The sequence below is a fragment of the Lemur catta genome, chromosome 1 (genome assembly GCF_020740605.2).
Source record: "Lemur catta isolate mLemCat1 chromosome 1, mLemCat1.pri, whole genome shotgun sequence".
Taxonomy (NCBI): Eukaryota; Metazoa; Chordata; class Mammalia; order Primates; family Lemuridae; genus Lemur; species Lemur catta.
In genome coordinates this window covers 243604997-243618258 of record NC_059128.1, presented here as the reverse complement: position 1 = coordinate 243618258, position 13262 = coordinate 243604997, and the positions used below count along the sequence as shown (strand labels likewise).

At 34.9% G+C, this 13262-nt stretch overlaps 2 protein-coding genes across 2 annotated transcripts; both read left to right on the top strand.

The window, feature by feature from the left end:
• Positions 1-543: 543 nt before the first annotated feature.
• Positions 544-1472, top strand: LOC123642459 (olfactory receptor 5AC2). Its single transcript, XM_045557561.1, has one exon. The coding sequence runs from the start codon at positions 549-551 to the stop codon at positions 1470-1472; it is 924 nt and encodes a 307-aa protein (XP_045413517.1). The 5' UTR covers positions 544-548.
• Positions 1473-11912: 10440 nt separating this feature from the next.
• On the top strand, positions 11913-12863 carry LOC123642454 (olfactory receptor 5H8-like). Its single transcript, XM_045557548.1, has one exon. The coding sequence runs from the start codon at positions 11934-11936 to the stop codon at positions 12861-12863; it is 930 nt and encodes a 309-aa protein (XP_045413504.1). The 5' UTR covers positions 11913-11933.
• The last annotated feature ends 399 nt before the right edge of the window (positions 12864-13262 follow it).

Sequence of the window (13262 nt, the reverse complement as noted above, 5' to 3'; positions counted from 1 at the left end):
ACCAGGAGAAAAGAAACTTTGTTTTCTTCTATTTGAGGGGTTACATCCAAGAGAATTCTGTACAAATAAAGCTTATTAAAATAATTGTGTTCCTTTTGCCTACTCACATACTTTAGCTGCTTTTTCACAGTTGCCTCTGTTTGTTCAATGTAGTATAAAAATATTTAAGTTTGCCACTTGTTTGGGTCTTCATTTACTTATGAGGACATTCATGTCATGTAAAATTTATATAAATTTGTATGCTTTCCTCCTGCTAACCTGTCTTATATCTATTTAATTCTCAGGCCAGCCAAAAACTTTAAGAGGGTAGAGGTAGTGCCTCAAATATTTTCATTCATTTCAGTATTTTCCAGTTTTAGGGTCAGATACCCAAACACAGACTTTGTAAACAAATCTTACAAAGGGATGAAGGTTAAACTTTAAAAACCATCAATTAAATGGAAAACTCAAAAGTGTAGATAAACTCACAAATAAAATGCCACTGCTTTGTGTTATTTTTACTGATTGTGTCTGTCACCCATTTTCTTATTACAGTGACAAGTGTGGCTATGTCAGAAAGAAACAAGACTATTGTGACAGAGTTTGTTCTCACAGGACTTACAGATCGACCATGGCTGCAGGTCCTCCTCTTCATCGTGTTCTTGATGGTCTACCTCATCACCATGGTGGGCAACCTTGGACTGATGGCTCTAATTTGGAAGGACCCTCATCTTCAGACGCCTATGTACTTATTCCTTGGTGGGTTAGCATTTGTAGATGTTTGTACTTCCACTTCTGTGACCCCCAGGATGCTGGTCAATTTCTTAGACAAGACTGCAATGATATCTCTAGCTGAGTGCATCACTCAATTTTACTTCTTTGCTTCTAGTGCAACTACAGAATGCTTCCTCCTGGTAGTGATGGCCTATGACCGCTATGTAGCCATATGTAACCCTTTGCTTTATCCAGTGGTGATGTCTAGCAAACTCTGCACTCAGTTGATAAGTGTTTCATATGCAATTGGTTTTCTGCATCCCCTGGTTCATGTGAGTTTGCTATTAAGATTAACTTTTTGCAGGTCTAACATAATACATTATTTCTACTGTGAAATTGTACAACTGTTCAAAATTTCATGCAATGACTCATCTATTAATGCACTACTAATATTTATTTTTGCAGCTCTCATACAAATATCCACTTTAATGACCATCATAGTCTCTTATACACGTGTGCTCTTTGATATTCTGAAAAAAAAGTCTGAAAAGGGCAGAAGCAAAGCGTTCTCCACATGCAGTGCCCATCTACTTTCTGTCTCATTATACTATGGAACTCTTATCTTCATGTATGTGCGTCCTGCATCTGGCCTAGCTGAAGATCAGGACAAAATGTATTCGCTATTTTACACGATTATAATTCCCCTACTAAACCCGTTTATTTACAGTTTGAGAAATAAAGAAGTTATGCATGCCTTAAAAAGAGTTACAAAGAAGTAAACAGTTCCTTAGCAAAATTTCAAATCTTTTCTTTCACCTTTTGCATAAACAAGTCATGGAGTCTTCTGGATTCGTCATGGCTGTGCCTTTGCATCACGGGGCTAGCAGTCAGGATGTGCACGCACTCCGTGAGGGAACCCAGCTTTGTACTATATTTACTGGGATGTGGTCCAATTGAAGTGTCTTCACATCATCCACAGTTGATTTATTTAAAAAAAGTTTACTTCCTTGTTACCTGGACATTTAGTCTTTGAAAATCTTTTATCTGCCAGGGACTCCTCACCCAAATTCCACTGAATAATTGACAAAAATGGAGGCTGGTATATAAATGCGAGTCATTTAGTTCATGGCTCACTGCACTGGGCCCATGTGTTAATAAGGCTCTGTAATACTCCACCATACAATAATAACACAATAAAAACTCAGATTCTTGCAGTGTTCCTGAAATAAAAGTCAGAAATATTAAGAAAAATGAAGGATTTAAAAAATTGATATCTCTTTTTACCTTTAAAATTTTTGGCTAACAACAATAATCTCTTTTTAAAAAGAGGTTGGCTTGAATTGAATAATAGAGCATCAGAATTTAAAACTTTCTATATCTAGAAGTCCATATAATAACTTTTATATAGGGCATTATATGATACAATGGTATCCAGAAATTTGCAGATTAGAAAATATCTCAGTATACAGCCTTCTCAAACATTACAAAACTCCTGTACTCTATCTACATGAACATTTTGTTTGCAGTAGTAAGCATGATCAAACATAGGGAATGCATTGCTGTACTCCAAGAGGCAGAAGGCAAGGATAAGAAACTGGTTAAATGTATGTGGATGGGGTGCAAATTTGAGCCTGTGAATGCTTTTAAAGTTGAGACCAGATTCTCATGGTCTCAGCAACCAATTTAGTTCTAATTCAATGACAGAATTATATTAATATATATCAACTTATTTTAGCATAATAGAATGGACACAAATCCTCTTTTGCAAAGTATGAATTGTGTTCCTTGAGCAATCTGTTCAAGCATTGTGAAAAAAGAATTAATAGGAAATAAAAATTAAAGTTGTTGATATAGGGGTGAAATGTATCTCTTGCTGTGGGATTTTAAAAATTATTTTTAGTTTTTTTTTGGCTGTAATTCCAGTAGATAAACCAAAATATTAATCTAATGTGTAGACATACTATACATCATAAATTTATTGATTATTTGATGTATGAATACAAATGAAAAATATTTGTGTAAGTCGACGGTTTTATTCCTATAACAAAAAAATTACACAACTGAGTGTATTCCTTTAGAAATACTACGGACATTCAGGAGATTCTGATTAATTTTGTTGTCTTGATGGTTAATTTATAAGGATTAATTTTGCTATCACATTTTTACTTTTGATTAGGGTTCTATTCTTATTATTTACTGTTGCTGCTCTGTTATAATCTCTTAAATTCCTGTTATAATGCCATTTTGAAAAAAATAAATTTATTTCCACATGTACATGTCTCAAATGTTTAAAAAGTTTTTTTAGTTAAAGTAAAAAATTATTAGCAATTAATTATTCAATTAGAAACATTCCATAATGCTTCTGATTTCTGCAAGGATACTTTATGACTGAATTTTTAAAAATACAACTGATAACTGAATTTTTATTAATCTTTTTTTTTACTTCAGCTTATTATGGGGGTACAATAGCTCAGGTTATATATATTGCCCATGTCCCGCCCATCCCCCTGAGTCAGAGCCTCAAGCATGTCCATTCTCCAGACAGTGCGCCTGGCACTCACCATGTAGTCATACATCCATCCCCTCCCCCTATCCCCCACCTCCCCGAGTCAGCACCTTCAAACGTGACCATTCTCCAGACGGTGCGCAACACACTCATCATGTAGGCATACACCCATCCCCTCCCCCCACCTCCTGTCTCTGTCTGATATCCAGTTGGTACCATTCCCCAATGTGCATTTAGGTGATGATCAGGGAAATCAATTTTCTGGTGAGTACATGTGATGCTTGTTTTTCCATTCTTGGGATACTTCACTTAATATAATGGGTTCCAACTCTCTCCAGGAGAACCAAAGAGATGTCGTATCACCATTATTTCTTATAGCTGAGTAATACTCCATGGTATACATATACCACAATTTACTAATCCATTCATGAATTGATGGGCATTTGGGTTGTTTCCACATCTTTGCAATTGTGAATTGTGCTGCTATAAACATTTGGGTGCAGGTGTCTTTTTTATAGAATGACTTTTGTTCTTCTGGGTAGATGCCCAATAATGGGATTGCTGGATCGAATGGTAGGTCTACTTGTATCTGTTTAAGATATCTCCATATTGCTTTCCATAGGCGTTGCACTAGTTTACAGTCCCACCAGCAGTGTATGAGTGTTCCTGTCTCTCCACATCCACGCCAACATGTATTGTTTTGGGACTTTTTGATAAAGGCCATTCTCACTGGAGTTAAATGGTATCTCATTGTGGTTTTGATTTGCATTTCCCTGATGATTAGAGATGTTGAACATTTTTTCATATGTTTGTTAGCCATTTTTATATCTTCTTTTGAAAAATTTCTATTCATGTCCTTTGCCCACTTTTTGATAGGGTTGTTCGATTTTTTCTTACTAATTTTCCTGAGTTCTAAATATATTCTTGTTATCAGCCTTGTATCTGATGTGTAGTATGCGAAAATTTTTTCCCATTCTGTAGATTGTTTACTCTCATGACTGTTTCTTTGGCTGTGCAGAAGCTTTATTAATCTTTTAGTGGATGTAATACTAACAAATATTTTGTTTTAACTAACCACAGTACTATTACTACATGCTGCAAAATTAGTAATAGTTGTTTAATATTATTTTATATCAGTTTGTGTTCAGTATTCCCAATTTGTCTCAAAAATTTTGTCGTTTCTTTGTTTGAACCAAGATTTAAACAAGATGTGCTTATTGTATTTGGATGACAGTTTTTAAATCTCTTTTAGTCTATAACAGTTTTTTCTTCTTCCTTCTTTCACCTATTTGTTAAAGAAACTGGTTTATTTGTCCAGTAAAATTTTTTACATTCTGGATCTGACTGATAATATCTTTTGATGAAGGTAATATATTGTATGCAAATGAGATAGAATTAGATATAGAAGCTTGATTAAATTCAGGATATTTTTATTTTAGTTTGTGGGCTGTGGACTTTTTATTGTGTAATATCAAGAAGAACAAATTTCTGATTCCCCATTTCTATTGATATTCATTGATGGCTGTTGAGATCATGTTAGTGTGAGCCATTCATTACTGAGTTCCCTATCAAGGCTACACAAAATGATTTTAATGATTGTTGGCTAAATCTGTTATTTTATCAGATGTTGCAAAATGCGAATTCCCTCACCCATCTTCTGCATTTATTAGCTGTAATTCTTCTATAAAGACAAATTTTCTCTCATTAAATTTAAATTTCTGAAATATGGTCCATAAAAGAGAGGTAGAATATGTTTCTGATTCTTTCCCTTTATTTATCTATTTTCTCATATAAATATCATACTCTTTATTAAAAAACAATCTTAATTCATTATAATTACATCTTATGAAATAATTAATATTGAAACTACATGATAAACCTCTCGAAATAATGTCTTCTATAATGATAAGAATGTATCCTGCCATCCCAGTTCCTTTAAAGTGGCACATGTGGAAACTCCACACTAATTTCCTCCTAAAGTTCCATCTAGCTCTATTTTCTATAAATATAAAATAAGACAAGTACAAATACATCAATTTCTTTTTATTCAGGACATTATGGGGGTACAAACATTTTTGTTACATGAAATGTATTTGCCTCACTCAAGGCATGGCCACAAGTGTGTCCTTCCCCCATACAGTGCATCCCATCTCCATTAGCTGTGGGTTTATCACCCCACCCACTCTTGCCCCCACCCCCCCATCCCCCCTACCTGACCAGCACCCAGTGAGTATTACTACCATGTGAGCACCTTAGTGTTGATCAGTTAGTACCAGTTTGATGGTGAGTACATGTGGTGCATGTTTTTCCATCCTTGTGATACCTTACTTTGAAGGATGGGCTCAATGTCTATCCAGGATAATATAAGAGGTGCTAGATCACCGTTGTTTTTTGTAGTTGAGTAGTATTCGATGGTATACCACATTTTATTAATCCACTCATGGGCATTTGGGTTGTTTCCACATCTTTGCAATTGCAAATTATGAAGAAGACCCCCAAAGCAATCACAGCAGCAACAAAAATAAACAAATGTGACCTGATCAAATTAAAAAGCTTCTGCACAGCTAAGGAAACTGTCCTTAGAGCGAATAGGCAACCTACAGAATGGGAGAAAATATTTGCTTTCTACACATCCAATAAAGGGCTGATAACAAGAATCTATATAGAAATTAAGGAAATCAACAAGAAAAAAAATCAAACAACCACCATCAATAAACGAGCAAAGGACATGAACAGAAACTTTTCAAAAGAAGACAGCATAACGGCCAGCAAACATGTATTCACCATCAGATTGGTTTCACTGATCAACACCTAAGAGGACATATAGGAATAACATTAATTGGGTGTTGAGCAGATGGGAAGGTGGGGAGGGGATGGGTGTATACATACATAATGAGTGCGATGCACACTGTCTGGATGATGGACATGCTTGAAGCTCTGACTTGGGGGGAAGAGGGGGAGCAAGGGCAATATACATAACCTAAACTTTTGTACCCCCATAATATGCTGAAATAAAAAAAAAGTCCCAAAATATAAGAATTCTAGAAGAAAATGTTGGAAATACTCTTCTAGACATTGGCCTAGGCAAAGAATTTATGAAGACCCCTAAGGCAATCACAGCAACAACAAAAATAAATAAATGGGACCTGATGAAATTAAAAAGCTTCTGCACAGCCAAAGAAACTGACAGAAGAACAAACAGACACCTACGGAATGGGAAAAAATTTTCGCATGCTACACATCTGATAAAGGACTGATAACTAGAGTCTATTTAGAACTCAGGAAAATCAGCAAGAAAAAATCAAACAACCCTATCAAAAAGTGGGGAAACGACATAAATAGAAATGTTTCAAAAGAAGACAGAAGAATGGCAACAGACATAAAAAAAATCTCAACATCTCTAATCATCAGGGAAATGCAAATCAAAACCACAATGAGGTATCACTTAACTCCAGTGAGAATGGCCTTTACCAAAAAGTCCCAAAACAATAAATATTGGCAGGGATGCGGAGAGACAGGAATATTCATACACTTCTGGTGGGACTGCAAACTAGTGCAACCTCTGTGGAAAGCAATATGGAGATAACTTAAACAGATACAAGTAGACCTACCATTAGATCCAGCAATCCCATTATTGGGCATCTACCCAAAAGAACAAAAGACATTCTATAAAAAGACATCTGCACTCGAATGTTTATAGCAGCACAATTCACAATTGCAAAGATGTGGAAACAACTCAAGTGCCCATCAATCCATGAGTGGATTAATAAAATGTGGTATATGTATACCATGGAGTATTATTCAGCTATAAGAAACAATGGTGATATAGCACCTCCTGTATTTTCCTGGATAGAGCCGGAACCCATACTACTAAGTGAAGTATCCCAAGAATGGAAAAGTAAGCACCACATGTACTCACCATCAAATTGGTTTCACTGATAGACAGCTAAGTGCACATATAGGAATAACATTAATCGAGTGTTGGGCATATGGGGGGGAAGAGGGGATGGGTGTATACATACATAATGAGTGCGATGCGCACCTTCTGGGGGATGGACATGCTTGAAACTCTGACTCAGAGGGGAAAGGTGGGGCAAGGGCAATATACTTAACCTAAACTTTTGCACCCCCATAATATGCTGAAATTAAAAAAATTCAAAGTTTCTGCTTCTCAGAAACATTGTTAAAATAAAAAAAAAAACCGCACAAACTTTCAGAAAACATTTACAAATTATGTATTAAGTATAGTGTTTGTGTCCAGAATATATAAAGAGGTCTCAGAACTCAATAATAACAAAACATAATTTAAAAATGCACAGAAGATTTAATCAGACACTTAACCAAAGAAGAATTATGGATGACAAGTAAGAACTAGAGAAGATGCTCAACTTCCTTACTCATCCCACTGTGGTCTTTGTTTTTCTTTGGCTCCTCCCCCTTTGCCTAGTAGGATTTCTATCAGCTGAAAGCTGGGGAGCTATTAATAGTATATGTCTGGATTTCAGAGGCAACTTGCATGAGATGGAAAACTTTAATTGGAGTTGGCTCCTGAAAGAAATCTAGATCTTTGGCCACATTAAAATTATGTTTTGATTAGCTCAGACATGAGCAAACTAATCATGGTACTCAGACCAACAAATTATATATATATAAACGTCAGTTTGCCTGCACATATCATAAGTGTCACCTTTGGTGGAAAATTTCAGTTGGTAAAAGAACTGCCTACAGTGAATGGATGTTTATCATTTCAAAGACTATAATGACCTGTGGGACAATTTGTCCAAATCCACAGTGCCCAGTAGAAGAGCTTCACTTTATCTTCCTACAGGAAATCTTCAGGTGCTCTTATGGGAATTCCAGTTTTCCACTCCTTCCTCTTCTGGCAAAAGCACACAGTTGTACCATTGGTTGACTCTTGTGCCCAAAGCAAATTTATATAAACAACATTTTTCTGAGCTTGGGAAATGAAGCCTACAGAATGAATCACTGTGCAAGAAATTGCTACCTTTTTTATTGGCATTTCCATGCTATTGTGTTCTTTGTGCTTTAGAAAGCCTAACACTATTAAAGGATCTACACAATTTCTTTTAAGGTATGGGTAACAGAGAAATGATTCCAAAAAACTGTCTTTTATTTAGAAAGTTAAAAATATGGTTTAATTTATAATAATTTTAGATTGGATTTATAAGATGCCAGGACCAGTGAGAAATGGAAAGCAAATAGTACATTTTCTGTATATTTTATTTTTATGACTTAATCTGGACACTCAAAATAGTTGTAAGCATGATTTTTCTCCTTTAACAATGTTTTATTATCTTGTTAATTTAACTATGATGAATTTATCAGATAAGTCTGGTAAATAAAAAGGTAAATAATTTTAAACTAGGTTTAAAGATTTATGTCATAATGATTTTAATGTAAGCAATCTTTCTGATGATTAAAATAAAAAAACCCATTTTGTTGAATTAAATATATATTATGAATAAAACTTTTAAGGTAAGTCACTTAAATATTAGCTCCTAGATCCTTTCACCCAAACAGCAATTTAATTTGGTATCATATATATATATCAAAATCTTAATAATGTGTACATATATGTATATAGTAGGAAATATACAGAAAATATCTCTCCAATGATCAGTTTATTAGTTCTTAAATTGCAGCATTTATGACTTAAGTACCCACACACAAAGGGAATTTGAAAATTTTCAGATATTTTGTTGTTTAGAATTACATAAAAGGAAACTATATCAAATAAAGGTAACTTTAACAACTGGAATTATTGTCTCTGCCATTTCTATAGCCTGATCAGGTTACAATCTTTGACTTTATTCTGCTAAAAAATTTATGGCTAAATATGTTCTCAAGAGTAAAATCAGTAATATTCCTAGAGAATGTCAGTTGTAATCATTGTAAAAACAAACAAAAAGCAACTTTTAAATATGTAAAGAAGTTTAGGGCAGTGCTAGGATCTTTATGAATAACACAAAGATTGTAAAGTAGTCTTTACAATCAAATCTCTCTTTCATGCAAAAATCACCAAAGGAAAACAAACTTTGAATTTTGAATAACAGAAAAAGAAAATCTCAGGGTTGACATCTTTTAATAAATCCTAGTGTTAAGACAAATATTTACCACCCTTCCCAAGCCTATGAGCTTTCCCCTTTATTTAGTCTTCAGCCTTTTTCTGATGATTCCCTTCTCCAACTTCTTTGGTTTGTTTTATATACTCTAATCCCTGTATGCATTTGTTATTCTCTACCTATTTTTGTTCCTCCTTGTTCTCTTTTCACCCATCCAAATTCCCTTTCCACCTCTCCATTAAAATAATAAAATGTTTCCTCTTTATATATTCCTCTCTTCTCCCTTTGATAACTTTTGTCAAAAATTCTATAGAAAAATATTTACAATTGTCCATGGCAGCAGACAAATGCCAACTATTCTCCTAATTTCTTAGAGTGCTCCATCTCATTTCACTTACTGTTGTGTCACTTGTTACCCACTTAATTCTCATTATTATCTGACCTTAATTTAATTATTAAATGGGAAGTTCTCCCAATAAACCCTCTAATCATTTCCTAATTTTCACATTCAATGATCTCTGTTCACTCCTTGTTCTTCTAGAGCATTTATTTTGGCACGTGGCCCTGTACTTCACTTTGTCCTTCTTGAATGTCTTTCCTCTCCTATGTCCACACACTCAGCTTTTCAGTATTCCTCCTTCTCTCATCACTCTGTTTGGTATTCTTTTCTAGCCTCTCCCTAATCTTTAGTTTGAGTAAGGGCTTTGTTTGCAGTAGGAAATTAGTTTATTGAATGGATATTGTCTCTAACATAGAAAAGTTGGTACAGTTTGAAAAACCAGCTGGAAAAATGGGCAGTAGAAGAAAGGAAACAGCAAAAATCATGTGCCAACTTAGTTCAATGAAAGCTCGTTTTACTGCTGCTCACTTTGAGCTGCCCTTACTGACAATGTCAGTGTCATTGTTGTGGATGCAGGATGCATTTGCTGGAGCCTTGGTATGTCTGCCTTGGCTTTTTTTTCTTTTGCGACGAGAATTCTCTTTGACCTTGTAATTGCACTCTCTTTCCATATTCCAAATCTAGTTTGGGTGAATTTGATTGAGCAAACATAGATCGAGTCCCCTTACTCTAGATACAAGGGGGATAAGAAAATATCTTTCTAGCTTTTTTGTTCTAGAGTGGGTGGTAGTCTCGGCTCACCATCAAGAATCATGTGGTAGAAAAGGCGATCAGGTGTTGGTCATCTAATAAATGACATATACAGTAGTCGCCCCATATTTGCAGGGCATCCGTTCTAAGACCCTAACTGGATACCTGAAATCTCAACTGAACATTTTATATACTGCACTATGTTTTTTCCCATACATAGTACCTGTGATAAAGTTTAAGTTGGGCACAGTAAGATATCAAAAACAATAACCAATAATAAAACACTATAATTATAACAGTATATTCTGATGAAAGTTATGTCAATGTGATCTCTCTGTCTCAGAATATCTTATTGTATGTAATATTTTTAGACTGCAGGTTGTCACAGGTAACTGAAACCATGGAAAGAAAAGGGGGACTACTGTGTCCACTTTTTTACTTCTCTAATATAACTTCCTCAAGTGTCTATCTTGGTAATCATCCCTTTGCTTTGCATACTCTGCAATGGATGGGTCATCTATAACTATGCCGTCAATGACTCCCATGACTCCAAGGTTATCATTTTTTTAAGATTTATAGACATATGATAGTAAGTATATCTCACCTAAATGTTCAGAGGATGCTCCTTCCAAATTTTTCCAATGCCCCTAAGCCCTTAATCTCAATTTTTGAAAAACTTCTACCCAGCAACCAAGTGATTCATCTCTCCTTCACTAACCATCCCCTCCACACCTAATAGGCACCAGTCCTAATGACTCTATAGTCTGCATTCTTTGAATCTGTTACTTTGTTCTCCTCATCACTTCTAATGCCATATCACTCATGGTTTAATCACTTTGATACATTTGAATCACTTTGAGAACATTTTGAAAATTAAGAATCCTAGGTTCCATTCTTGTACTACTGTGCATATACTTACCGTATTACCTTGCAATCTATATTTCTCACAAGGAGCTCCCCCAGAGCATTCTGATGTGTAATCTGCTTTGGGGGAAGCCCTGGAAAATAGTAGCAGTTTCCTAATTAGTATTGCTGACTCCATTTTCCCCTTCTCACAAGCTTTTTTCTGCACTACCAAATATTTGATTTAAAAAATATCTCATAATGCCACTCCCCATTTGAAAAGTTTTCAGTGCATGATTATTGCCTGAGAATTAAAGGTCAAGATCCTTAACATGGCATTTAATTCCTTTATTAATCCTCGACCTTCCAATACCTTTTCCCTTGATGCTGAATCCATGTCCCAGACACAGGCTTTCCTTACCGTATTCAATCCTGTCCTGACAAATTTAGCACATGCTCAGAATGTATCTCTTTTTGTCTAAATCCATTAAATACTGCATATTTTTTAAAGGAAAGTAATTATATTTTAATTCCTTTCTTCTATTTCCTAAAAAGTTTCCTTCAGTTTACTGGTAATAAATAAAATGAAAAGGTGATCTGATAAGAGTTTTATTTGAACTCCCTACCCCAATTTGAACTCATAGTAATTATTAATGCATAGTGAATATATATGTTTTATATGTACTTCATTTTATTTCAGAGGACACCAAGGGAAGACATGGAAAAGGAAAATGCAACATTGCTGACAGAGTTTGTTCTCACAGGACTTACTCATCAACCAGAGTGGCGAATCACCTTGTTCCTGGTATTCTTGGTGATATATCTCATCACCATTGTGGGGAACCTTGGTCTGATTACTCTCATCTGGAATGACCCTCACCTGCACATCCCCATGTACTTATTCCTTGGAAATTTAGCCTTTGTGGATACTTGGTTATCTTCCACAGTGACCCCCAACATGCTGATCAACTTCTTATCCAAGAGTCAGATGATGTCTCTCTCTGAATGTATGATACAATTTTTTTCCTTTGCAATCAGTTTAACCACAGAATGTTTTCTCTTGGCAGCAATGGCGTATGATCGCTATGTAGCGATATGCAAACCTTTACTCTATCCAGTGATTATGACCAATGCACTATGCATCCGGCTATTAGTCTTGTCATTCCTAGGTGGCTTTCTTCATGCCACTATTCATGAAGGTTTTTTACTTAGGTTAACCTTCTGTAATTCCAACATAATACATCACTTTTTCTGTGACATCATCCCATTGTTAAAGATTTCTTGTACTGACTCGTCTATTAATTATCTTGTGCTTTATGTTTTTGCAGGTTCAATTCAAGCATTCACCATTCTGACTGTTCTTGTCTCTTATACATCTGTTCTCTTTACAATCTTAAAAAAGAAATCAGTCAAAGGCATAAGGAAAGCCTTCTCCACCTGTGGAGCTCATCTCTTATCTGTGTTTTTATACTATGGCCCTCTTCTCTTCATGTATGTGCTCCCTGCATCTCTACAATCTAATGATCGAGACATGATAGACTCTCTGTTTTACACTGTTATAATTCCTTTCTTAAATCCAATTATCTATAGCCTGAGAAATAAGCAAGTCATAGACTCATTGAAAAAAACATTAAAGGGAAAAGTTTAGGTCTTGTAGTAATATCTCTTCTCTTTTTGTAAAATAGTCACAAAATTTTTCCAGTTAGATGTGGGTATAATTTTGTGCATGTTGAATTTTTTTTGCAGTTGCAATTGTCCTAGATTTTTAAAGACTTAAGGTGTTAATATTGAATAAGCTTAAAATATTTTTATGTATTTGAAAATACACATCAAATTTTAATCATTTGTCCTCTTGTTCTAGAATATTTAAAGCAGAAAACAAAGGAAAACATTTTACAGGATATATGTTTTTCATTTGTCTTTATAAAACATGAAAAGGTAAAGTTGTGTACCTCCTCTGAGAAGAACTTGAGTATGATAAATCATACACCAAATAGAGCTGTATAGCCTTGAGATTCATATACCATATATTGGTTGCAGGTTTCTG

Bases quoted from the DNA above. Each gene is read 5' to 3' on its own strand.
- LOC123642459 (XM_045557561.1), top strand. From the start codon at position 549: ATGTCAGAAAGAAACAAGACTATTGTGACAGAGTTTGTTCTCACAGGA.
- LOC123642454 (XM_045557548.1), top strand. From the start codon at position 11,934: ATGGAAAAGGAAAATGCAACATTGCTGACAGAGTTTGTTCTCACAGGA.